Consider the following 26,454-nt stretch of genomic DNA (forward strand, 5'->3'; position numbering starts at 1 on the left):
AAGCCGTGGCAAAACAGTGGGTGTCCATTCAGTGACAAAACCTGACTTGCTCATGCAGCAGTTTCATCTTTAGAATAATGAGGGCAATTCCTCAGATTTGAGACAAACTCAGTATTCTAGTAACAGGCAATAAAAGCAATCCGCAGCTAAAAATCAGAAGCTGCAACTTGATTGCCATTTTAATTTTTGCAGCCCAATATTAAGCTCCTTTTAGGGTAAAGTTTTGGTGAAGTTTTGAACTATTCATTTGGAGTTTATTTCTTGTAAACCACTTAGAGGACTGACTTACAATCAAGAGGTATATAAGCATTGTTAAATAAAATAAAATGAATAAATACTCCATTTTTATTCCTGGGAACCAAATAAATGCTCCATTTTTTATTCCTGGGAACCAAATAAATACTCCATTTTTTATTCCTGGGAACCAAAATACATTTCAGTTATATACATCAGAGGTTGATTGGTTGATTGCCAAGAAAACTCTTCCACACCATTAAATTAAGACTGCTGAAATGAGGGGTGTGGGGTGTGGGGGTATAACCAGCAATGGATTTTTGTGTGAAGGAGGGGAAGGACTGTGAACTCATCAGCTCAGTTCTGGGACTCAAAACAAGTCCATGGGGTCAGCAGCTGCTCAGGTGCACCATGTTCTTTAATTCTATGTGTAAGCAGGGCTTTTTTTCAGCTGGAACTTGCTGCAAGTCAGTTCTGGCATATCTGTTGGTGGATGCCATTGCCATTATAAGAGAACAAGGGAGGAGGTCAGGGTGAGTTCTGGCACCTCTTTTCCCAGAAAAATAGCACTCAGTGTAAGTCTTTTGTGCCCGACTCCAACGCGTGGATTTTTGGAGTTTTAGTAAAATGCAAAGTAGATCCTGCACACCTTAAGTCTGCTCACCCATGTTTTGCTGGATTGCATCCCTATCTGGAATATAACCACCAGAATGTGAACTTTTATTCCTGGAATATGCGCTGCTCCACGGATAGAAATGAACATGTATTAGACTAGGCATGTGGGACCTGCACCCTTTCAAATGTTATTGGAGTCCAAGTGCCATCAGACTCAGCCAGCAAAAAAAATAAATCTGGTGGGTTAAAGGTTCCCCTTCCCTGTATTAGGCAAATACTATTGACTGGGATCTGAAGTTCCTCGTGGTCATGGAGGCTTCAGGCTTGTGTTTTTTAAAGATCTGCTCCTATGCCACATCAAACTGAAGGGTCAAATATGTGAGAATGAATAGCAGACACTAAGAAAATAAAAGAAAACTATACAAGGAATGCCCAAGCCCTTAGGTGTGCCTGAAGTAGTTCTTTGGATCCTGGCTTATGTAAATAACTGCAACACTTTGGGAAGAATCTAAGCTAATGCACTGTAGGGGGGAAATGTACTATTTATGCATTACTATTTAAAATAAGGTTTAAAACCTCATTTTGTGTTAAATTCAGTCAGAAAACATTCAAATTCTCAACACTCTTCAAAGGTTATAGCCCCTTCAGGGGTTTAGTGTTACCACACTAGAGGGCATAATTTTAAGATATATGAATATGAAAATAAGGCTGCCTTTGAAGGAAATTTTAACATCGACCAAATGTGCACGGTTCCGAGACATGCTAGTGTATTTGTGCAGTTACAAAACTGTTCCTTGCAGTGAGCTGGAAAAGCACACTATACTCCTATACTGCCCTATTTTTACCTAGAATCATAGAATCATAATATGGCAGTGTTGAAAAGGGACCCTGAGGATCATCTAGTCCAGGCTTCCTCAACCTCGGCTCTCCAGATGTTTTGAAACTACAATTCCCATCATCCCTGACCACTGGTCCTGCTAGCTAGGGATCATGTGAGTTGTAGGCCAAAAACATCTGGAGGGATCTAGTCCAACCCCCTGCAAGGCAGGAATATACAGCTGTCCCATACAGGGATCAAACCTGCAACCTTGGCGTTACCAGCACCACGCTCTAACCAACTGAGCTATCCAGGCTTATTCTTTCTTTTTCTTTTTTTAATTTCCCAGGGGGTGGGGAAATGCTTTCTTATTTTTACCTGTGGGGGGAGGAAGGGATGCAAACATACAATTAAAAAAAAAGTATTTATTTGAGAAGTCCAAAACTGAATATTTCAACACAAATGTACAAATGTACAGCCTAAAGAAATGCATTGGGTAGAAAGGGCAGTTGTTAAGAGAGGAGACGCTGCAGTTAATTAAAGCCTATAAACACAGTATCTTGATTTCAGGGGCTGAATGATGCCCAAGTACTGATCATTTTAAAGACTGACTCGCACCGTGCAGCAATGTGAGTGTCATGTGTACGCCGGTGTTTGCAGTGGTATATGCTGTGCAGCACCGTTGAATGTTTGCAAGCAGGCAAAGAAAAGAGCTAACATGCCCCTCCACTTTGCACTTTGCGTTTATGCCTGAAAATGTTGGTGCGAATGTAGCAAATGAAGCTTGTTGTATAGAGTGTGAATCATAATTTCATTCAGCCAACACCAAAGAGTAAATGTGATTCCTTTCCCCCCTGTATCAAAACAGTTGTGATTCATAGAGTATCAAAGTTATTTCCTGATGAGCTACAGCTCTGAAATTTGGTACCTGCATATTCCAAGGCACTTCAAATGATTAAAAAAAGGGGGGAGGGGGCAAAAGAGAGAGGAAAATGCCACTTCACTCTCTTAATATGGGAAATAAAGCATGCCTCTAACTGCAACCAGAAAGATTAATTTTGGCACACATGTAGCCTGAAACACCCTAAAATCTTGAGAGGAGGACAGACATTCATATATCTATCAGAACAGGGGACTCAAAAAGAACCTCCAAATGGTCAAGCCCAGGCATAGGCAAAGTCGGCCCTCCAGATGTTTTGGGACTACAACTCCCATCATCCCTGACTACTGGTCCTATTAGCTATGGATGATGGGAGTTGTAGTCCCAAAACATCTGGAGAGCCGACTTTGCCCATGCCTGGTCAAGCCATTCCCACTCTGGATAGGAAGCTGAAATCCCAAGACACGGTAATTATTGCTACAAAACCCTGAAAGAGAAACTTCTTAAGACTCTTAAGCACTCGGGAAAAAGCTGACATAAAGTACTCTGCGACTACTAGATGAGTCTGCAGACTGGCCATTTTGACACCTAACCATCAAAACATGGACATAAAGCTGACCTCAAAATTGGGTTCCGTATTCCAGCACAAAGTAAGCAAGTCAAACTGGATGTAGCGTAGATATGTTGGGCAGTTCTACTTCCTCTTCGGGCTTGGATTCCCCCCCCCCCGCCAATTGTGGTGATTCCAGTAGCCCCCAGCAACACAGATCAATACTTGCATGATGCAAGTTTTGTATATTACATACATACTTACAAGACATAAATACACATTTTTTTAAAAAATAAAGAAAAAACACAGAGATGTTTTGAAATGTAGGTATAGATCTAGGCACATGTGCATATATTATATTATATTATATTCCGACACATGCACATAGTCAATACCATTGAAATACCTTAAAAGCACGATGTGTTACAGAAAGTCAAAGTTAAATCTGAACTGAAATTCCAGAACTGTTCCCACAAGCTCAAAACAAATCATTGGAGACTAACGTGGCCGAGGCCACTGTTGTCAGTCACATTCCCATGAGGCAAAGCTGTTAACGGTGTTTGCAAAGCCCCGGTTTGTTTCAGTGTGGAATGTGCTAGAGAATCTCCCTAATACACTGCAGTCGTTGTGTAGAAGAAGTCCAAATGATCTTGGACTTCTTAGGTCCAGTCCAAGCCCAAGCAGTCGATCCATAAGAACCTTACTGTTTACAGCGCTCTGACAGAATCTGAATTGATCAGAGAGTCAATCTGCTCAGCTGTAATTTCACACAGTGCGCCGCGAGAGTCCACACTGGAAGCGGTGCTTCTTGTTCGACTACTGTCCACAGTCCCTGGACTTCTTGCCGCTGTAGCATCTGTGCTTGCCACACTCCCAGTCCGAGAGCGATATGGAGGGAGTTCTATGTGATTCTGGGATTCTGATTCTGAGGAATAAGGAGGTGGAGGAAGATCAAACCACGGTGGTCTGCTGCAAGGTATAAATGAAATGGGATGTTACTAAAGGTGCAAAGAGAACATGAAGTATCTGATTGTTGTTACAGTGGTACCCTGGTTCTCAAACACCTTGGTACTCAAACACCTTGGTTCCCAAACACCGAAAACCTGGAAGTAAGTGTTCCGGTTTTCAAACGATGCGGCAGTCAGCTATTGTTTCCACGGCGCCTGCACCAATCAGAAGCCATGCCTTGGTTTCCGAACATTTCGGAAGTCAAACGGACTTCCAGAAATCAACGGATTAAGTTTGAGAACCAAGGTACCACCACCAAGGACACTATCCTTATATGTACTGGAGAAAGGATACCTAGCTACATATATATAATATCTTGGTTGTCAAGCCAGTTGTGTATTTGTTTATACACAAATTGTTTTCCGTGCAGGAAAACTTGGTTCTGGCTATTCACAGCACCGACTGACTGACTCCTGGGACATTAAGACTTTAATCTGCCCCATCCATGGAATGATTTTGCACATCTTTAAAATTTTATTTTGTAAAATGAAAAATTAAAAGTTTAAATGAATACGTTTCAGGCAGCACTTAATACGTTTTTAAAAAGTGGACCACCTGCCAGAAAAATGGGGTGCAAGACAAATGTCTGAATCAGCATTCGAAGTGCTGTTAAGTACCACCTGTCAAATTGGGTGGAGGGAGGGAGAGGGAGAGAGAGAGAGAGAGAGCTGGGCTTACTTACTCTGTAGCCTAACAAGAGAGGATAGCATGTCCTATATAAATGTAGTTTTGTAAGGACTCCAATATAATGCTTAGCATATATGTAGCAAGGAATATTTAGGACCATCATTCTCCCGTTCCCCATCCCCCTATATGAAAATGGTAAATGAAATGCACAAGCTGATATTGGACTACAGAACATTTCATTCTACGTGATTCCGGCCATTCTTCCTAGCCCCAGGACAGCAATGAAGAAGAACTGGACTGCTGGCCTAAGTTCAAGGCATGCTAGAAATCTATCAACATTACAAAGCTGCTGCCTGCTGCCACCAATTACCACAATCACTACTGTGAAGCCATGACGGCCATGGTAGTAAAGCCAAGAAATGAATGAATTGGCTTCCTATTCCTACAAAGCACTGTTGTAGCCACATATCTCCCACAACAGACTGTGGGCAGATAATGTTTTTATTGGATCAGCGTCTGATGATGCAGCAGGCATGCCAGCAAGTTTCAAGAGCTACATTTTAAAAATCTGGGAAATCCAAGGCAAATTTCTAAATAAATACATGAAGTCACTAATTAACGGTTAGTCAACACAATTAACTATGAACAAAGAATCCTACAGGCAAAGTCTTTTACAAAGTGAGCTTTCTTTCTTTTTTCCTTCCTTACACAATAAATGAGCTTTGTGCACTCATCTTTTTCAGAGGCTCCAGATGTCTTCTCTCAAGGTAGCACTTCCACACAGAGATGATGCATTCTCCTGGGGCACAAACCTAAGTATTTTGTATCGGGGAAATGCAATTTCCCCTCCCACATGTGGGAATTGCGACTGTGAGTGCGCTTCAGAAAAAGGTTTCAAGAACCTCATGGCACTTAGCGATGCCATTAATGGTGAATGACAATTCCCTGCCCCCTTCCTTGTGTGCAACCTTTTGAAAGTTTAATTTTGTTTTGAATTATTTATTCTTTAAAGGTTGAACACTCCCATACTGTACCATTTGAGTGCAAAAGTGCTTGTGTAGCCCCTTAAAGGAAAAATGGCGAACAGGAAGAAAAAGTGGAGTCTGCCTCCCTCCCCCCAACCTCTGGCAACAATGGCCTGCCACTATGCACATTTTAAAAAAATACTTAGTGCTTTGAAGGTTCTGCACTCCCCATTTCCATCAGAAGTGCCTATGACTTTCTTGGTTAAAACAATAACAATGCACAACTCCACTATTATGAGAAAACAGTCTTTCTCATTGTATTCTATAAAAGTGAAGTATTGTTTGTAGAAATAGCACTATACGCCAGCTGTGAGGAACTCTGGCTCTCCTGATGTTGCTGAACTGCAACTCCCGAAAGATGGGAGTTCTAGTTCAGCAACACCCAGAGATAAAAGGTTCCCCATGCCTGCTATGCAGAAAAGTGATGGTGCCTCAGAGTTTACAAGCAGCAGCTATTCTATACTGGATTAGTGCTGGGACACATGCTTAGTGCACATACCTTTGGTCAAGCACAGCTTCTGAATAGGATGGTGGGGAGTCCAGGTCTGGTGGCCTGTGGTAGGCCTGGTTGGACATGTATTGGACCCCGTTGTTGACATTGTAGGTGACACTGCACTGGTGTGGGTGGTCGAGGACAACCAGCCGGGAGAGGAGGACGGGGTGCTGCAGTCGATGCACAGGAAGCGTCATGAGGTTGTTGCGCTTTCGCTGGTGGTGCAAAACCAAGGCAAGGAGGGCCACTACCAGCACAAAAATGGCAGAGCTGCCAATGACTGCATAGGTGATGCTGGGATAGAAGATCAGCTGAGGCTCCGAGGTCACATAATTCTGGTCGCTGCCAGCTTCTGCAAGGGAGAGGAAAGGAGAAAGAGAAAATTAGTCCCTGTGGAAGAGAAGCGGCACTTCTGTTCCCTAGCTATATTCTCTGGTAATGTACCGCTGGCTGGCTTCCCACCAAGTTTTCCTCCTTCTTTGGGAAGTGTGGAAAATGAGCTTATCAAGAACATATGCACCCAAAATGGAGACCAGCTGACTGAAATTGCACATTTCCTTTTGCCTGCCTCAGATGTTTCTGCTTTGTGCAGATGTGCTCCATGACTGTGGAGGGAAAGAAAAGTCAACAGGAAGACAAGAAGATTTATTTAGCCTTGTATCAGCACTTATGATTTAACTTTTTAGTAAACAGCTGAATGGAAAAAGTCACGTCCCGTTTCCATGTGGTAAAGCTTAAAACAGAATACGTCTTGCCTAAACCCCAGTGCAATGCTAATCCAACTGACAAGCCCACAAAAATTACCAGCTGTCCACTCCCCCACCCCACCCCAGCTTATCTGTGTGCAGAAAGAAGGGGAAACTTTTGTATAGCTTCCCAGCCTAATTGCCTGGAGGCGAATCGTCTGTGCTAAAGGCAATGAGGAGAGCGACTATTTACAATTATGTTAGCCACTGATTTTGACCATGCTGTGCCATCTCTCTTATCTTTCTCAAAACAAACAGTTTCATTGCAAATCTGAAACAAACATAAAGAAGATACACATCATTAACTGTTTCTTAGCAAAACCAAACACCTCTTAAAGAAAATGAAACCATCATAAAATATTAAATGAACCTTTTGCTTAGCACAATATTGTGTTGCGGCAATAGGAGAATCGGACTACCAATTTATTTTGTTAAAGCCCTTTATGATGCTGGTAAGCAACAGGCCACATGATACCAACGATTAACATATCAGCTGGTATTGAACATCAAACGTTTCTATGGTTTTGTAAAGAATGAAAATAGTCTCTTGGAATTCAACGCAAAGCTCTTTGCCCAAATATCCTAAAGCCAACATTTGCACTCCCTCTCTGTTTTAAATTTCAAAACAGCAACTCCTTACATTGTTAAATGCAGTCTGCACATTCCAGGGCAACTTCAAAAATTTCCCAGTCAAGAAAGATAGCAGATTTTAAATGTATTTAATTATTTAAAGCCAAACATTTATTCAAATAGTGCTTGCCTTGCTAGCTAAGAAAGAAATGAGAGGATACGGTTAAAGAACACATAAGTCACACTGCTCTGTTGTGTGTCTGTTTGAAAAAAAAAATGTGAAATAAGAGCCATTAATGGCCCTGTGGCATTTTATTACTGGTTGTTGTTTTTTAACCTGCTGCATATCGTGTCAAAACCTTCCTAAGGAACTCAGGATTACCTGATCGTGACATTCTCCTCTTTTAAGTTGAAGCAAATTAAAATAAAGAAGCACCAATGTGAGGCAACCACTTATCTCAGCAGAACTCAGTTTCTGCTATTGCTGCCTTTGGGCTTATTGCTTTTACTCCCACCACCACCTGCTAAATTTGAAGAGGAAAAAGGGAAAGAGAAAATGGAACAGGGATTTAGACTGCCATCTAATGCTGCGCAACTAAGGCCCTGTAAGGGTGGGGGATGGATTCACAAGTGCTGCTATCTTTAGGATGCGGCATCGTCTCTAACTTCCAGCAAACTAGCATTTCTTGAGCTTTGTCCTGGGACATAACTTCCCAGTTCTGTCCAGTACTCTAGCCACTAAATCATATATACATCTCTAGAAACAAGCGGTATGGAAACAGCTGAATCCCTGAAACGCAAGTATTTGAGAAAAGGCAGCAAATCAGTTTTCACATACTACCGGTATTTTGCAAAAGGAATTAAGTCATGCACTTGCCCATACTATTAAGCAGACATCTTTTGCAGCAACCAGCTTGACCCAATACGATGGCAAGCAGAGGTGCATGAACTCTACCTGGATGCTGTGACCCAAGGAAGCAGAAGAGAGTACAAAAGCTACTTTGCTGCTGGAGCTCCAATGCTTCCATGCCTAGGATAGATAAGCACTAACAATTAGGATAGGACAGATCACCCGCTGGTTGAGTTTGATGTTCAGCAATGACTGGCACTGTCAGAACAGACAGCTGTGAGTGATGATATGACAGGCAGTGTGTATACTGTGCATATGAAAACCAGCACACTGAATGTTATATGTATCAGGAATTTTGTTGTTGTTGTTCAGTCATGTCCAACTCTTCGTGACCCCATGGACCAGAGCACGCCAAGCACCCCTATCCTCCACTGCCTCCCGCAGTATGGCCAAACTCATGCCAGTCGCTTCGAGAACACTGTCCAACCATCTCATCCTCTGTCGTCCCCTTCTCCTTGTGCCATCCATCTTTCCCAACATCAGGGTCTTTTCCAGGGAGTCTTCTCTTCTCATGAGGTGGGCAAAGTACTGGAGACTCAGCTTCAGGATCTGTCCTTCCAGTGAGCACTCGGGGCTGATTTCTTTAAGGATGGATAGGTTTCATCTTTTTGTAGTCCATGGGACTCTCAAGAGTCTCCTCCAGCACCATAATTCAAAAGCATAAATTCTTCGGCGATCAGTCTTCTTTATGGTCCAGCTCTCACTTCCATACATTATTACTGGGAAAACCATAGCTTTAACTATAAGGACCTTTGTTGGCAAGGTGATGTCTCTGCTTTTTAAGATGCTGCCTAGGTTTGTCATTGCTTTCCTCCCAAGAAGCAGGCGTCTTTTAATTTTGTGGCTGCTGTCACCATCTGCAGTGATCATGGAGCCAAGAAAGTAAAATCTCTCACTGCCTCCATTTCTTCCCCTTCTATTTGCCAGGAGGCAAATTTATCAGGTATAGGTGGGATCAAATCCTCCTTCCACTATGAAACACACTGGAGGATTTTGGAAAATCACCATATCTCAACTCAGCTTCTTTCACTGGGTTGAAGATTTAAAAAGTAGTGGGGAGTAAAATTATTACAATAAATCTAAATATCTTAGGATAACAGTTAGAAGAAAAATTGGCATATGATATGGTGCTATCAGTTGATGTTCACTATACCTGGAGTTGGGGTGAAAAATGGAGAACTGGTGGAACACTTCTTGTACCCACACCTGTCCCAGGTACTAAATATAGCCCACCCCAATTTGCACCACCCTTTTGCAACCCTGGGGAGGGCATATCCACACCTGGAAACCAGACTGCTCTCACTCATTATGGCAGGGAGGTGGAAATAAGGCTGGAAGCTCGATTGCTCATAACACATTATGACGGGTGTGTGTGGGTGGGTGGGTGTGGAAATAAGGCAGCATTTTGCTGGATATTCAGTTTACAATTTTAGAGAAATTTATGGCTTTTTAGTTCTGCTCTAATAACTTTCAGCAAATACTTATGCATCACAGATGAAGCTACTGAATTAAGTTTCCTGATAATGCAAAGGGAACATTTCTCTCTGAAGAGCCAGGTATGATGATACAGCGAGATTTAGAATACTGTTTGTTGTGTTTCATAACAACGGAGAGAGTGGACAAGCTGAATTAACTCAGATTCATGCGGCTTTCATTCTTCTCTAGTTTTCCACGTATTTTAACAGCACTAGGTAGAGATAGTTCATCAATGCCACTTTCGCCTATTAAACATCATTAGCAGAAAACATGCTGAGTGTGCAGATTAGAAGCTTTGAGGATAAAAGTATATATAAAAGGCCCAAATAGTTATGGCTGAACAGAGGGATGGTAATGAAAAACATTACGGGGTGTACTCAAAGGACCGTTTTATTATCCATGAACAAATTACACCATCTTAAAATTATTAAAAAGGTCTAGGACCAATTGTATTAGGCCTCTTAAGACACTGGGAAATGGAGAGGCCATTACTTTGTCTCTCCTGAGCCTTTGCTCAGCCGTGCTGTTTCACACTTCATCAGAGCTAAAAGCTTTTGAAATACATAATCGGAGCAGGCATCTGCAGCTTTAATGAACACAAATAACTGCCCGTCTCCCAACAAAAGATACCACTTTGGCATCACATTTAAATTCCAGCAGATTAAAAAAATAATAATGTGGCAGCCTCAAAATCGCTAAGCCTGCTGGTTAGCACACACTGCTTGTACAGAACTCAGAGCTGCTGGATAAGAGCTCAGGGTGACTCTGTGCTGCCCAATAGTCCTTAATTCTGTGCTGCCTCATAATCCAGTAAGATCATGTAAAGTGTGTGTGTGTGTATATGTTCTAATGGGAAAGCTTTCAGAACAGGTGTGTGTGAGTGTGTGTGGGGGGGGGGTAGGCAGTTTCTGCTCAAAATCCCACCCCAGATCCAGTTTGAATAACTCTGTGAGAATAACATCAAACATAAACCAAAGGCTCCATGCAATGCATTCATCTTATTATCAGAATTAGGTGGAAACAAGCTCTTTGTGAGCCCTGAATGTACAAGTTGCAGGTACTGATTAGGACAGGCAACAGATATCCAAGAAGGGTTTTTGAGAGGATGCCTTGCTCAGCTTATTATTTTAATAAAGTGCTTGGTTGTATGGTGGATCTGTTCCCTTTCTCTTTGAGAAGTCCCTGTGGTCCTTGATACAACTTGTAGAAAATGAGGTTCTGACACAGTGCTGTGGGCCCTGCACATCTGATAACATTTAAAGCACCACTGGACATGTCTTTTCCATGAAAGGAATACTGGAGTATGTGCAGCATAATGCACTGTATGAGAACCCCAGGCGTTACAAGCTGAGTGAGGCACAGGTGGCTAATTTTGTTTTCCCCACCTTGGTAATTGCAAATAATCAAGCTAACCCTAATTTCACCTCCAGGTCCCTGGTCAGAATCTGCTTGCCACTGGGCAGAGTGATTGGCAGAGGAAATGAAAGAGGCTCTCAGGATGTCTTCCTATTGCCACGGAGTGTGGAATTTTGAAGAAGTGAACCTGACCTCAAAAAACCCCTTAAGAAGGAGCCAGCATGCTTACTTGTCTCTGTGTACTTCACTGCTGATACAGATGCTCAATCCCCCTCCCAGAAGCAGTGCTGCTTAAGAGCTGATGGGTAAATGTAGGATCCCCTATCTTCCTTTTTTGCATTAGTAGCAGTGACAGCATAGCCATTGACATGGGGATGCATTACCTAGAGTGGATTTCACCTCTTGGCATGCTGGAAAATGAGTAAAAGGCACAAGTGTCATTGAGCCCCTCTTCCAACCATGTGAATGATGTGTGCACCTTAGTTTTCTTTAACATTATACAAGTGCTTACTATACATATAGTAATTTGCTACTCTTGTTATCCAAGGCATTTCAGCAGAAAGCAAGTCTAGCTATGCATGCACTTAGACTCTTTCTCCTTTATGTACATGAACAGTGGCAGCCACACACAAAAATCCATTTGGTACAGCAGTGTCTATAGCTGGTTGTCTCTGAAAGGTTGCTGGCAGGGGTTGTCCTGTTAATTATTTCCAGTAAGGTAAAGGTAAAGGGACCCCTGACCGTTAGGTACAGTCACAGACGAATCTGGGGTTGCAGCACTCATCTCGCTTTATTGGCCAAGGGAGCCGGCATACAGCTTGTGGCCAGCATGACTAAGCCGCTTCTGGAGAACCAGAGCAGTGCACGGAAACGCCGTTTACCTTCCCGCCGGAGCAGTACCTATTTATCTACTTGCACTTTGACGTGCTTTCGAACTGCTAGGTTGGCAGCAGCAGGGACCAAGCAACGGGAGCTCACCCCGTCATGGGGATTCGAACCGCCGACCTTCCAATCGGCAAGCCCTAGGCTCAGTGGTTTAGACCACAGCGCCACCCATGTATCTGGTATTCAGGTGCAAACTACATTTGTACATGAAGATCTTTTACCCCCATAAGGTGCTGGCCACCATCGTAACTGCTCAGAGAAATTGAGTCCAACTCAGTTCATCCCAGTGATAGTAGACAGGCACTAGACGAATATCTTGGGGATGGCTACTAAACAGGTTCATCAGTCTGGCTAAGCTACGCTGGCTTTGAAAGTAGTTCTTCAGCCATCCACCTGCGAGAAGGAAGAGAGAACCTGCCTCTGTGCTGGGCAACATGCTTTTATAGCACTTGAGCTGCATCCTTCAGTGAGGGGCTGGGAGCGCTTGACCTCAAAGTGAAAGGTTGCATGAAAGGGATCCACAGTGATGGTGTCTACTGACAGAGTTTTGTAACAAGACTCTCTGCTGTCTAAATGTTGGAGATGAACCCTCTTTTCCATTTTACACGAGTAAACTGCTCTGGGACCAGTTTTGGCAGAAGGCAATAGGGACATATTTTAAATAAATAAGACAAAACAAAACATGTTGCTATCATAGCTAGTGGCTACTGAGAGATCTATCTTCCATAAATTTGTCTTATAATTTTGTCTAATTGTTTAATTATTTATTTTATTTTACTAAGTGATTTATAAACTGCCTTTTGGGGCACAACTGCCAAAACCAACGTACAGAATTCTGTATGAAGCATGATAACCTTCAAAACCAAATTAAAACTAAATTCTGCCCACTTTGAACTAAGCCACAGCAATTAAATTTTATCACAGCAATTAACAAGTAGGTAGAAGTGAAAATGGGATCTGTAAGACCAAGCTATATATAGTGTGAGGTTTCCAGAGTCAAAGGAACACTTTTCGCAATCTATTGCCAACCGTTAATTTAGTCCTTAGCACACAGAACTTTTCTTTACAAAACTTGGGACACTACACAAGAACAGTGCTGGTGGCTGCATAGTTCATTTCAGCTATTGCTTAGCACTGCAGGACGACTGCACACTGACTCATCAGACAGAAGACCCAGAATTTCACCTTTCACCTTCTCTCCTTTTTATTTCTTACAATGCTGGATAATTATCCAGAGCACTTCTCCTGTCCCAGTTTCAATGTGGGGAAAAGAAAGGACTGAAAAGGACATAATCAGCAAAGTGAGAAAATAAGCTGAGAAGATGTGAATACTAAGTTCTAAAACTAATCTTAAGAGCTATAAAAAGGGATGGGCTTTGATAATATCAAGTGCTGTCCATGATGTACAAAACACCTTACAAAGCTTAAATGATTTATCACCTTAAAAGGTAGGCTAGGGCAGCACAGTGCCTTTGAGACAATTCACACAACTATATCAGACCCTTATCTTGCAGCAAAAAGGTCATCCATGCTTGCTTGCTTGCCAACCCAGATGTGTGCATCTGCTGCAAAAGGATGATGTCAGCTCAACACTGTGCAAACTGGTCTCTATGTAGGCTACCCAGAGAATGTCATGGCTTCCAGGTTTTGCACCTGGTTCTTTCAAGTTCAATGAACATTCTATTAATCAACTGCAACCCACTGGTACAATTTCATTTGCAAAGCAAGTGTTCTTCAGTAAGGAACCTTGATAGTTGACCAACCTGCAGAGGCTTTCCAGATTTAATCTGGGATACAAATGCACCTTATAAGGCTAGCACAGTTTCCAACCTCATACATGTCTCATAAAGGGGCGAGAACATTTTTAGGAGAAATTCAGTGGGCAGGAGGGATGGGTGCTTAGCTGTTCCATGCCCACCAATTCTCCAAATGCCTACTCTGGCCACCTGTAGCCCAGCTCTCTCCGCCAAGTCATGTTCCAAGCCTGGCTTGGAAGAAGATGGCAATGAAGATAATCAGTGAGCATAGGAAGGCTTGAGTAGCCCCAATTCCTGCCTGTTGCATATCCCTGCAAATGCTATTCTCACTCCTGTGCTCTGTGTTGCTTCAGGGAGCACACATTTGGAAGTACACATTTTCCAAGCTAGTATGCAGTTTGATCCTTGGGCTACAACAGGAAGCATGCCACTTCAAGTTAAGCATTCTGAGTGGAAACAGAGAAAACATATTTGGTATTATCTAGAAATAGCAAATTAACTTATAGCAAGATACTGCATTAATACTACAGGCTATTGGTTTGCATGGGAGGGAAAGCAGGGCGATAATAAGATTCCGTTATAATCCAAGGGTTTAATGAGCCTGCAGAGTCAGCTGCAGTTGGCAAGAAATACTGCTAGCTTAAGCGTGATTTAGATATACTGTAAAGTGTATTTTAATCCACTTTTAAATGTAGTGCAGTCATTCAAAGACTTTATTTTCAGGAAGTGGCAGTCTGGAAAACTGCTATCACAACATCTATGTACTCCGGCATATTATTTTAATGAACACACAGTTGCTCTAAAGAAATGCTCAAGAGAAGAGATGCTGCCAGATAAGCAGTCCATATGGTTTAATTCTCTGAAAGATAGTGTCCAGAAGATTTAGAATATGCAGGACCTTTGACCAAGGCAGAAAAATCAATCCAGAAAGCTGAAAGAAAAAGTCCCGTTAGGTCATGCAGAGCATGTTCAGACATTATCTCTAACATCTAATCTTTAGTATACTATTTATTATCTACATAGCTTTCACAAACAAGAGTTGTATAAAAACTCACTTCCCAATGCTGCAAGGCTGGAAGTAGCCCACACTGCATCCTTGCTCATGTCCCTCTCCAGTTCAGGTATCATCCAAAAGGGGAGATTCTACCCAAGAAGTTGCACCCACCCTGCCATTCACAAACTCATGAATTAGGTCCCAATATACAGGTTGTGAAGTCAAAACTGTTTGCCAACTTCAGGTACATGCTCATAGGTATCACATATCACTAGTCAAGGGAGGAAGTTCATCAAACATCTCACACAATAACCAGGGGACAGAAAAGCAATATGGGCAATGCTGATTAGCCCTAAATCCTCCAGATAATCTCAGAGAGTAGCAAATATTACTTTGGCCACAATGGAGCTTTGAAAATTTAAAAAGATAACCTGAAGCACAGCTGAGGTTCCATGTTCACCAAGCACAAACAAAGCCCCTTCCAGCCCTTTAGGAAGGGGGGGGGCTGCAGTGGACACGAGCTCCACACGTGCGCAGGGGATGATTGCATCCCCTGCCACCCACTGGCTGATCCCTGGGTGCGGTGCCCGGCTAGCTGACCAATCGGTACAGCGGTCGGGCGTGGCTGGCTGCATTTAAGCCAGCCCGTGCCCAGGGGTCAGCCTCTTGACTTCGGATCCCATCCTGCTCGCTTTCCAGCCCTCCCACCCTATAGGTAGGCAGTTTCTTAACCTTGTTATGGACCACAGTTGGTCGCCGTTAAGGGGCCTGGTAGGAATTTTCCCATTAGGCAAATTGGCACCAGCCTGGTGGTTTTCGCCTACCTCGTAGCAACTCGTCACAACTTGGTTTTGGCGGTTAGGCATTGGATTAGCTTAAGAAGGTTGAAGGTGGGGGGGGAGGTTCGGCCATCACCTCCCCCCAATGGCTTTGAAGGGTACTTCAGCAAATGAGTCCGTGGGGTGTGTCCCTGTTCGAAGCCATGGTTGGTGAGGACCAAAGGCACGCCCCAGAATGGTAATCACAGGGTGAGTCCCTAGCTGATGTGCAGCAGCAGGGCTCTCACCCAGTGGTGGTTAACCCTTCCCAGAGTGCCAGCACAACGTGCTGGAGTCGGATATAGTCGGTAGTTCCAATGCCTAAGCCAATACCGCTCAACATCCGTAACCAATAAAGTTGTGGACTTTTTTCATGCCCATTTAACCTTATACATTGCGTCCTGTGTCTTTATTTCACCCGGGGGGGGGGGATCGGGTCTTAGACATGCAAATGGTTATGCATTTCCTTCTCTATGCAGGCAAGTTTTATTCTTCACATAGTGTTCCCATGTACACTGTTTTGTATTTATGGATTATTTCAAACACAAGGACATGCAAACGATTATGTATCAGTAATGCCCTAATTAATACCGGCGTAGCCACATTATCAATATTTATCCTAGAAAGAGAAAAGAGAGGGGAAGCAGAAAAAAATATTTTAAATACATAGAAAGTATTGATGGTAATACAAAATAAAAAGCCATAAAGCAGACAGAAGTGAATTCAAACTGTGCTTTGTTGTGCCTCTATGGAAATGGATTGGCTAACTACTGAGTGCACTTCTTCTGTTTGAATTTGTTGCAAGCACTGGTGATGCTGGTGACTCTCGCTGATTGATTTAAGTGGTTGGTAACAAGTGTACTTCCCTTGTTTTCATATCTACCAGCTAAGGCACTATTATACATTTCTCTTTTTTTCTAGTGTCAGAAGTAGGCAGGAAGGAGAATTTTGTTGGTCTACAATGAAAAGCAACCCAACCTAAATGTGAAGTTTCTGGACTTATACATGGATCAGAATGCAGTTATCAGTTGGACTGCCTGCTTCTCTGAATGTGTGTCATTTGAAAAATATTTACAAAAAAACCTATTTTATGGGAGAAAGCGTACACAGATGTGTATTTTAGGGCGAAACACATAGAAAAAGAATTTTAAAGCACAAACTCAAGGAGAGAAATTAATACAAATTAGGAGGGAAATCTATACAAGTATGTTTTAGGGAATATGTGTACAATTTAAAAGCATTTCTTCCATGTGTCTTTTATTATTATTAATATCTGCAAACAGATTGAAACAGTACTGTAGCAGTAGCTGGCTAAGTATGAAAAATGCCTTCAAGCCAATGACTTGGTTTAGAATCCTTCTAGATGTTGCCACCATCTTTAAGTGCTGCAATCTGCCTCCATTCCGACCAGTGCGTGCAACAAATCGATCACTTTCGAACCCTGCCAGCAACATGTGCCATCTTACCAATACTCTCTCCAGGTGAAACTTGCTCATTCTTTGTTATGGGAAAGGGATAGATGGCTAAGGTTGGCCTAACCCAATCAACAGCAGATCCATTCCCATTTATTAATCATACATACATGCCTAGGACCCTCATACCTACAGGACCACCTCTCCTGGTATGCCCCGCAGAGGACCTTAAGGTCCATAAATAACAACACTTTGGAAGTCCCAAGCCCCAGGGAGGTTAGATTGGCCTCAACCAGGGCCAGGGCCTTTTCAGCTCTGGCCCCGGCCTGGTGGAACACTCTTTCACAAGAGACTAGGGCCCTGCAGGATTTGACATCTTTCCGCAGAGCCTGCAAGACGGAACTGTTCCGCCTGGCCTTTGGGCTGGACTCAGTCTAACCCCGCCTCCCATTTATTTATTTTTTAATGGAACCCCTTACATGGGATTTTGTATATACATTTTCCCTTGGCTCTTTTTGCTGGCCCATGTAGGACCAGCATGGATAGTTGGCGCCGGTGAATATTTGACATTTTCTCCCCTTATGGCTTTGATCTATAGGCTACCACTAAAACGAGGCTGCATTTTAAGCTGCATTTTAAACTGTATTCTAACTTATATTTTAATCAACTGTTTGTTTTGTTTTTAATGTATTTATATTTGGTGTTAGCCGCCCTGAGCCTCGTCTTGGCTGGGGAGGGCAGGGTATAAATAAAAAAAATATTAATATTATTATTATTACCGTATATTGAATTAATGGAAGATAGACAATTCCATTCAAGCATAAGTCATCCCCCCACTGCCTGAATGGATGCCACTAGATAGATTAGCAAATTCACCCAAGCACCTGCAAAGCTGTCACATCCCACTGACAAATGCAAAGAGTACCGTAGATACTCCAAATATTCCTCTATCAGCATGAATGCATTGTGAATTTCTGGCTACTGGCAGAGTAGTAAGGCCATTAACATGCCACCGATATGTGTGTGTTTGAATATAATTAATTATATACTGATAGCAAAGACAATTTTCTCTAATAGATTCTCATTTTGCTAGTTAAACACACAAATGACATATTAGAAAAAGGGCTCGTGTTTCTATCCATCTTGTCACAAGAAAGAGGACCCAGTGTTAAGTCAAGTTCAGAATGTCTTCCATTTAAGCAGTAAAGGGATACAATACACCAAGTGCTTGACATAAGTATTATCTCATCCCAGAGGTGATTTCATTAGACCACTTATACACAATTGGCAGTTCTATAAATTCTAAAACTTTACAAGCAAATCACAAGCACATAAAAATACTTGCCTTTTGAAACGATGTGCAAAGTTAACTTGGATTTCTTTTGTAGATTGATTCAGTGAAGCATGTCTGGCAGTAAATCAAGATATTACAATCCCTGGGACTCTATCCAAGCGCCTTATTCCCCATTTGATGTACACATTGCATAAAGATTCAGTCTCACTTCAGCAAGTTTCCGCAGAAATAAATTAAGCAAAAGATTGCTTTAATTACAAAATGGAGAAAACTGCTTCACTTGGCAGGAAATTTCTTTTTTTTTTAAATTTTTCTCCTCCCCACACCCCACTCCCATTAAAAAACTAATCTTGACAACAAATGCATGACTGAAGTGACCATATCAAGCTTGTCCACTTGCAGGGAAATGGGTTTCCCTTTTGGCCATGGAATTAACTAGATACCATTGAAGACAAAATGCTCGACAGACTGGATGGAACTTTGATTCAGTATGGCAAGACTTCTATGGTATTGTTAATAGAAACAGATTCAAAATTGCAACAGATCTGAACAACCTGTCTCCCACCCATTCCGAACACTAAATATAATGGGGTTATATCAGTCATGATTTATTGAGCCCTTAATGGGCTGCGTTTGGCTTTGTAGGTCACAATTTATATGGGCCTAATCAAGAATATGGAGAAAAACATTATATTAAAAAGCAGTATGACTTAATATATTCAACATGATAGTAAATCTTACATACGGTATACAGTGGTACCTCTGGTTAAGAATTTAATTCATTCTGGAGGTCCGTTCTTAACCTGAAACTGTTCTTAACTGAAGCACCACTTTAGCTAATGGGACCTCCCGCTGCCGCAGCGCCACCAGAGCACGATTTCTGTTCTTATCCTGAAGCAAAGTTCTTAATCTGAAGTGTTATTTCTGGGTTAGTGGAGTCTGTAACCTGAAGCGTATGTAACCTGAGGTACCACTGTGACAGGTATAAACCTACTGATAAGTGTTGTGGCATGCTCTCTGACGATTTGAGTGGTAACTTGGGGAGGAGATTCATTCAAGTCCTGTTTAAACTAGAGAAAATTGCCTAGTAGGAATAATTGGTGGAGTGTGCTCTAAAGTATACGTTTGCAGCCTACTTATGTTTCGAATTCACTGCTAAATCCAGTTTAAAAGGTTAGGAATTATTAACACACAAGAGAAAACCTTCACTCTGGCACATTCTTGGTTCAGGTTCAGTGTGTAGAATTAATACCAAGAAACTTAATAGGATTCTGCCTCGTAACTATGGCGTATTATTAAAGCCTAAGAAAAACATGTTCTCTCTTTTATGAAACCTTGTAATACCACATTTATAGTACAGTGTCCAGTTTGAGGCATTTTATCTGAAGGAAAAATGGGTATGGTGAAGAGATGCTGCAAAAATGAATGTGAAATCAGTGCATGAGCAACTAAAGGGGAAATATCGAGAACTGTACAAAAATATTACAATTTAATTAAGATTGTAGAATTTAATTAATGAGATTGACAGATTGATCAATGCAAGTTTCTGCCCCACAATTAGATAATAATAATAATAATAATAATAATAATAATAATAATAATAATAATAATTTATTTGTACCCCGCCCTCCCCAGCTGGAGCTGGGCTCAGAGCTGCTAACATTATATAAATAACACAGTATACATAAAAAAAACAGGCATCAATTAATTAATTCAGACCATGGCCAAAAAGGCCCTGGCTCTGGTCGAGGCCAGTCTAATTTCCCTGGGGACTGGGATCTTCAGAGTGTTGTTGTTTGCAGACCATAAGGTCCTCTGTGGGGCATACCAGAGGAGGCGGTCTCATAGGAACTAACCTTTCAGTATGATGCATTCTTAGTATGCACTAGTATCCTGGCTCCGAGTAGTCACTGACTAATATGAACTCTGAGCATGTCTCCTAGTGCTGCCCTGAAAATATGGTCACCTATGCTCAAGAGTTGGGAAACCCATCCAAAGCAGCTGAATGGTGTGAGATTCAGAGGAGAAAAAAAGAAGCACCTCTTCACAGAGCACCTACATACATTGACCCAGGATGTAGGGATAGTCAACAACTTGGTTGCATTTACAAGGAGGTTAGACAAATTTGTGCAGAACAAGGCTATCAATGGCTACTAGACATGATGGCTGTGTACTAGCTCCAGTACTGGAGTCAGTATGCCTCTGAACACCAGTTGCTGGAGAAGACAAGTGGTGTTCCAATCATGTCCTGCTTTCCGGCTTTCCACTGGTATCTGGTTGGTCACTATGAAAATGGAATGCTGGACTAGATCGGCCTTTGGTCTGATCGAATGGGGCTCTTCCTGAGCAGGAAGAACAAGTCAATACTATGTCAGACTGAAATGGTTCTAGATAATTTGCTTACTGACCAACCACCAAGCTGTCTATTACCTTGTCCAGAAAAGAGATATTCACAACTGAGCTGTAATTATCTGAAACATCAGGGTCCAGGGAAATCTTCTTCAGGTGGCAATGCACCGCCCACCTTTGCTTCCTATGTGAGTCATTAACCACTCCCTGTAACCACCCAATCAAACCCTCCCAGCTAGAGCATAATAGTCATAATGGGCAAGCATAAAGAGAGCATGTGCCCATATCGTCACCACACACAAATCTATACTAGCGTGTACTGGAGTAAGTCATTTGCAAGGTTCTTTAACACAGATTTCTTGAAGCACTCCAAGAGCATACAAACCAATCACTGCAATGGTTTGATTATGCAGAGTTGGGGATATAAACTGGTGACACTGTATCTGAAGAAGTGTGCATGCACACAAAAGCTCATACCAAGAACAAACTTAGTTGGTCTCTAAGGTGCTACTGGAAATAATTTTTTATTTTGTTTTACCTATTGACTGTTACCCTCTTGCTCCAGAAGTCTGCTTTTCCTGGCTTAAAATGTACATGCAACAACTTTTGAGCTGAAATTCAGATCTCGATAGAAAGAACAGAGAGGCAGGGAATACATATCCCCAATCCATTAAGATTTGAGCAATTTCATTACTTACATCTCTGAAACTAGGCTCACCAGCACTTTCCTGATATATAAATCACATAGGACTTCGGATAAAGTTTCCACAGACTGATTTTTAAAAAATATAATTAAGGGTTCCTTCTGGTGTAGGACAACCGGCCAACCATGCTGGCATATCTTTTGATGCTGCATTGTTGATATCAGAAGTCTCCTTGCTCTCAGCTGCATTTCACAAGCACAAAAAGTTGACACTTTTGTTTTTAAATGCCACAAACATTAAGTTTACCTGATTTTGAGAGAGCTTTACATTAAAAAACATCAAGAACTGAGTGTATAAAAGTACAATAGCTACCAAGGGCACAGGCAATGATATATGGCTCCAAAGAACTCTGCTTGTGAAAAATGGAACATGAAATGTCATTTCCATATCCTGGCATACAGCTTATTTTTCTGGAAATTTTCTAATAGTTTTGAGGGGATTAAAACAAAAAAAGCAGTTTCTATAGCTAAGGCAGCTAAAAGTTTAATTAAATACAATTGCTTGCTGTGCTTGCCTTCCCAAGCTGCCTCATGCATATTCATCACTGTAATTACAGTAGGAAAAAAAAATCCCACAACTAATTATGCCATACTCCTTGTCTTCTACACATGCCTGGAATTTTTTGCATAATTACTACTGAAATTAATTGCAAGTTAGTTAATTTTGCACTTTGTCCTTTCATGCTTATTTGAAATTTGGTGGCCCCCCCCTGCCCAAGTCATACACAACTGTTTACACCAGAAAAACAGTGAACGCCAATATACTCTCTAATTACTTGCAATAATAAGACACGTGCTTTGTTGTAAACTTCAACACAGTGGTCTCCATAAAATACATAGTGCTTGTAAGTCATGCTGTCGCTGGCCCTCTTGTTTGAAATTCCTATAGTGCTCTACTGCTTGACTGACATGGCTTGAAACTACCTTGTTCTTCCCTCTGGGGAAGTATAGGATGTGGTGCGAGAGGCTGCAACTTAAAGGGAAAACTATTGTCAGGATCTTTGGCTTTTGGTTGTATTTTTAACCTTTGGAGTTTACAAAAAGAAAGATAAGGAAGCTGTACCATCACCACTAAATCATTTGTAAGATGGAGGAAGATATTATCAGGCTTGGCAGATGTTTAAAATGCATGTATGGGGCATGAAATGGCTGCATACTTCTTTTTTTTAAAAAATACTTTTTTATTTTGACAAAGCAATAAGTATAAATAAATAAGAATAAAAATATGCACCCCACCCCCGAGACCATTCCATTGTAACTATCCAACCTCCCAAAATTTCAACACCTCTTGAGATGGTTTGACCCCTTTCCGTTCTAACAGTACAAGGCTGCATACTCCTTCACCAGCAATGAAAGGTAGGTTTTTAGTTGTTTTGTATTTTTTCATCAGCAAGAGCCATACTGACACTGACCTGTGCTGGCAAGCCACATAAAACAAACCTGATGCAGTAAAATTGTTTGGTTGGGAATACACCTCCAATGCCATTAGTATCCCTGAGTACCATAAAGTCCAGCTACAAACATGTTTCAAGTCCTTTAACAACAAGAGTGGTCGCCCAAACAGAATGCCATGACAGAGGAAACAAATGGGACTCTTAATGTACCAAGCAAACACTGATTCCTCATCTTAAATAAAGTTTCCAAATGCAATGCAAATAGATACATTAGCAAGAACGGCTTGGGAATAGTTATAAATATAAAATGAGGTACATATTCACAGCACAGAGCCACCCATAAAATTCTTCTGTGAATCGGCTCTTTTAAGATTACATGGCTTGAATCCTAAGTTACTCTTCTCTTTATGCAATTGTGGGGGTGGGGGTTCTTGCAACTCCCCAATTTGCATCCCTCGCTCTATCCCACGCCATTTACAAGGGTCCCCAAACTTGCATGAGCCATGGGGACCACAGAGGGAATGCCACATTTTGTGAGCGTGAATTAGGACCCAAGCCTTTTCGTTTCCAAGCACACAGAACTGACAGAAACTGAAGACATCTCTGGGGCTCCTTATTTGCTCAAACAATCCATAACATATGGTAATGAAAATCTCTGTGTGCTTGGCAGGCTCGGCTGCGGCACTTGGCACAATGGTGCAAACGCCAGGCTCCGTGGGCCTCAGGAAGTCTACTGGAGCTGACACTGGTTGCTGGCATCTCTTTTTCTTTTTTAAAAGTCAAGCACCAGGCAAGGATGAAGTCACCCACTTGCAACTTATAAGGGAAATTAAGACTACATCAGCATCATGCTGCAAAAATCGCAGGCCCTAGACAAGGCTTTGTTAGCCTGTTTGATAGGCCCAGTTCTTGTTTTGACAAGAGGCCCACAGGGCACTGGGAGAGGGAGCAGCAAGTGTAGGTGTCAGTGAACAACTTGCTCTTTTAAATTCTGTGAGAGTGATGGCTCTCATACATCCAGGACCAGAGCACCTCTTCCTGGTTCTACCCCTTTTCTGGGGGAATGGGAAGCCTTAAAAGGGGGCAGGCATCTGATTTGGAGCCTAGCACTCTCCATACTGACAAGGCCTGCAGGTACATTAGTAAGTTGACATGAGGATATGAGTCACTGGTATGGAGAGGGGCAGTTTCTCAGTGGGGGCTGGCTCCATAGGGATAGACTCCATAGGTCCTGACCTCAATAGCCTTTGATCCTCAGGCTGCAACTTAGGTCTAGTCACAATGCTGGAATGATAGATTGGATTCTCTGAGTCTCAATCTCCACTGTCAGGGGGGGGGGGAACCCACCAAGTGCCTGGTCAATTACAATTGTTCTCGATGGTTCTACAACACCTGCATGGGCCATCTGAGTAGAGCTCACAGAGTGCTTTGGATAACTCCTTCTTATCCAGGCTTTGGGCATAACCAGAGAAATGCTGTAATCTTTCCAGTGATATAAGCTCTGCTTGCTCACTCATTCAAATGTGGCTGTGGGCTGTATTCAGCCAGAAGTAGTTGTAGGAAAACGTATGGGGAAAAAACACCAGTTGCACTCTTTCCTTCCTCACCCCTGCTTACCCTCAGAAAGAATAACCACCTGTCACTGTATTTTTAGAACTATCCTGGGGTGTTATACTGTCTAGACAAAAAACAAAGACCAGAATACATAATAGTTTTTCATTGTCAACAGCTTTTATCTAGTTGCTCCTATGGGGACTTTTGCCCATAAATCAGATTCCTGTGGAGTGAAAATCATGCCTTACAGAACAAGAGCCGAGGATGAGCTCTCCACAATTCGAACTACAGAATGCTTGCTTGCTTTCACAATTCGGCATCCTGACTTGACCCAGAAGGAAAAGGCACCAGAAAACTGGTGATCTGAATATGCCATTCATTCTTTTGCCCCCAACCCTGTTACACACAGGTAAGCAGCTACTATTACGACGACTACAACAGTGTCTCTTTTCATTCACAAAGTGCTTTACAATTTTAGCTGTAACCCTCACAACTCTGCAGGTTTTATTTTTAAGCTGCAGTTGCATTAGAAATTCACACAATACCCTGCAATGAGTGCACAGCAGAAAGGTTAGAAATTGTGTTGACTAAGTTGAAGGGTCAACTATTTATCTATGAATCCAACTGGCTCTCTCTGCTCTCCCAGGCACTATACAGGGAGCTCCTTTTACAATGTTCATTAACAACAACAACTTAGCTTTTCTTCCATGAAGCAAATCATTTCATCAGGATAATCTCTGGCTGTCTTTCTCAAACTGGTGCTCTTCAGTTGTGTTTGGACTACAACTCTCATCACTGGCCATACTGCCCGGGGTTGATGAGAGTTGGATTCCCAAACACCTGGAGGGGACAAGGTTGGGGAAGTCTCATCTATGGCTTTCTCTACCATAAGCTTATCACACACTTGGGGGTAATTATTCAAGTACAACTTGAATCAGGGGTCAGCAAACTTATTCAGCAGGAGGCTGGTCCACTGTCCCTCAGACCTTGTGGGGGGCCAGACTATTTTTTTTATAAAAAAATGAACGAATTCCTATGCCCCACAAATAACCCAGAGATGCATTTTTAATAAAAGCACACATTTTACTCATGTAAAAACACGCTGATTCCCGGACCGTCCACGGGCCAGATTTAGAAGGCAATTGGGCCAGATCCAGCCCCTGGGCCTTAGTTTGCCTACCCATGACTTGGACGGTACATACCCACACCATTTGTCCTTATACATTATTGTTATGAACTGGAAAGTAATCACCTGAATACAGCTTTTCCAAGAGCATCAGGCCAAAGGAAGGGGAGATGCTCAGAAAAACGATGTTTCCCTTACTTGCCTAATTCAGAATGGGAAGACTGGAAAACCTGGGAAAGTTTGATCTATGGTAGATCAAAGTGAGCTAAAATAATCCCCAGCTCATCTGGCTCTTGCCTTCTACTACTCCAATAATTCCTGTTGCCTCAGACACTCCTGCCATATAATGACTTAAGCTTCAATCTAATATAAAGAAGGTACTACAGAGAGAGAGAGAGAGAGAGAGAGAGAGAGAGAGAGAGAGATCCCCTGACAGTAAAGTGGGAAGAAGCCATTACTGAATTGAGTAAGTGAGGCTCAGTGGAGTGTGAGGCTTTTCGTGAAAAGGTATGATAGTGACATAATACAGCTTCCACTGTGATTTTTTTTTTTAATCAAGTAGCAATGTGAAGATATATGTGAGTCTCTGACCATTCAGAAAGAAGTCACATAGCCAAATCAGATTGGCTAGATAGTGTAGGAATATTGCTACCAATTTGCTGTATCAATGGAGGGACAGCTGTAGCTCAGTGTAGAACATCTGCTTTGCACACACAGTGTCCCAGGTTCAATTCCCAGCATCTCTAGTGATGGCTGGAAGAGAACTCTGCCTTGAATCCTAGCGAGCTGCTGCCAGTCAGTGAAGACATTGCTAAACTAGATAGGCCAATGGACCGATATATAAGGCAGCTTCCTATGTTT

At 42.1% G+C, this 26,454-nt stretch overlaps 1 protein-coding gene and 1 non-coding gene across 5 annotated transcripts in view; both read right to left on the reverse strand.

The window, feature by feature from the left end:
- Window positions 1-1,908: 1,908 nt before the first annotated feature.
- Window positions 1,909-1,982, reverse strand: TRNAT-GGU. Its single transcript has one exon. It is a non-coding gene; the product is annotated as a tRNA-Thr (tRNA).
- A 1,818-nt stretch (window positions 1,983-3,800) lies between these two features.
- The window catches only part of LDLRAD3 (low density lipoprotein receptor class A domain containing 3), a 112,909-nt gene continuing 90,255 nt past the window's right edge, over window positions 3,801-26,454 (reverse strand). For 2 of the 4 annotated variants that reach the window (XM_033149741.1, XM_033149724.1), the window contains 2 exons: window positions 6,256-6,601; window positions 3,801-4,065 (listed from right to left, as the gene is read on the reverse strand). In XM_033149741.1, coding sequence (XP_033005632.1) covers window positions 3,804-4,065; window positions 6,256-6,601 — 608 coding nt within the window. In that variant the 3' untranslated portion in view covers window positions 3,801-3,803. The remainder of the gene's footprint in view (window positions 4,066-6,255; window positions 6,602-26,454) is intronic. The other 2 variants (XM_033149733.1, XM_033149748.1) reach the window with 2 other exon arrangements.

Source organism: Lacerta agilis, chromosome 1 (genome assembly GCF_009819535.1).
Source record: "Lacerta agilis isolate rLacAgi1 chromosome 1, rLacAgi1.pri, whole genome shotgun sequence".
Lineage (NCBI taxonomy): Eukaryota > Metazoa > Chordata > Lepidosauria > Squamata > Lacertidae > Lacerta > Lacerta agilis.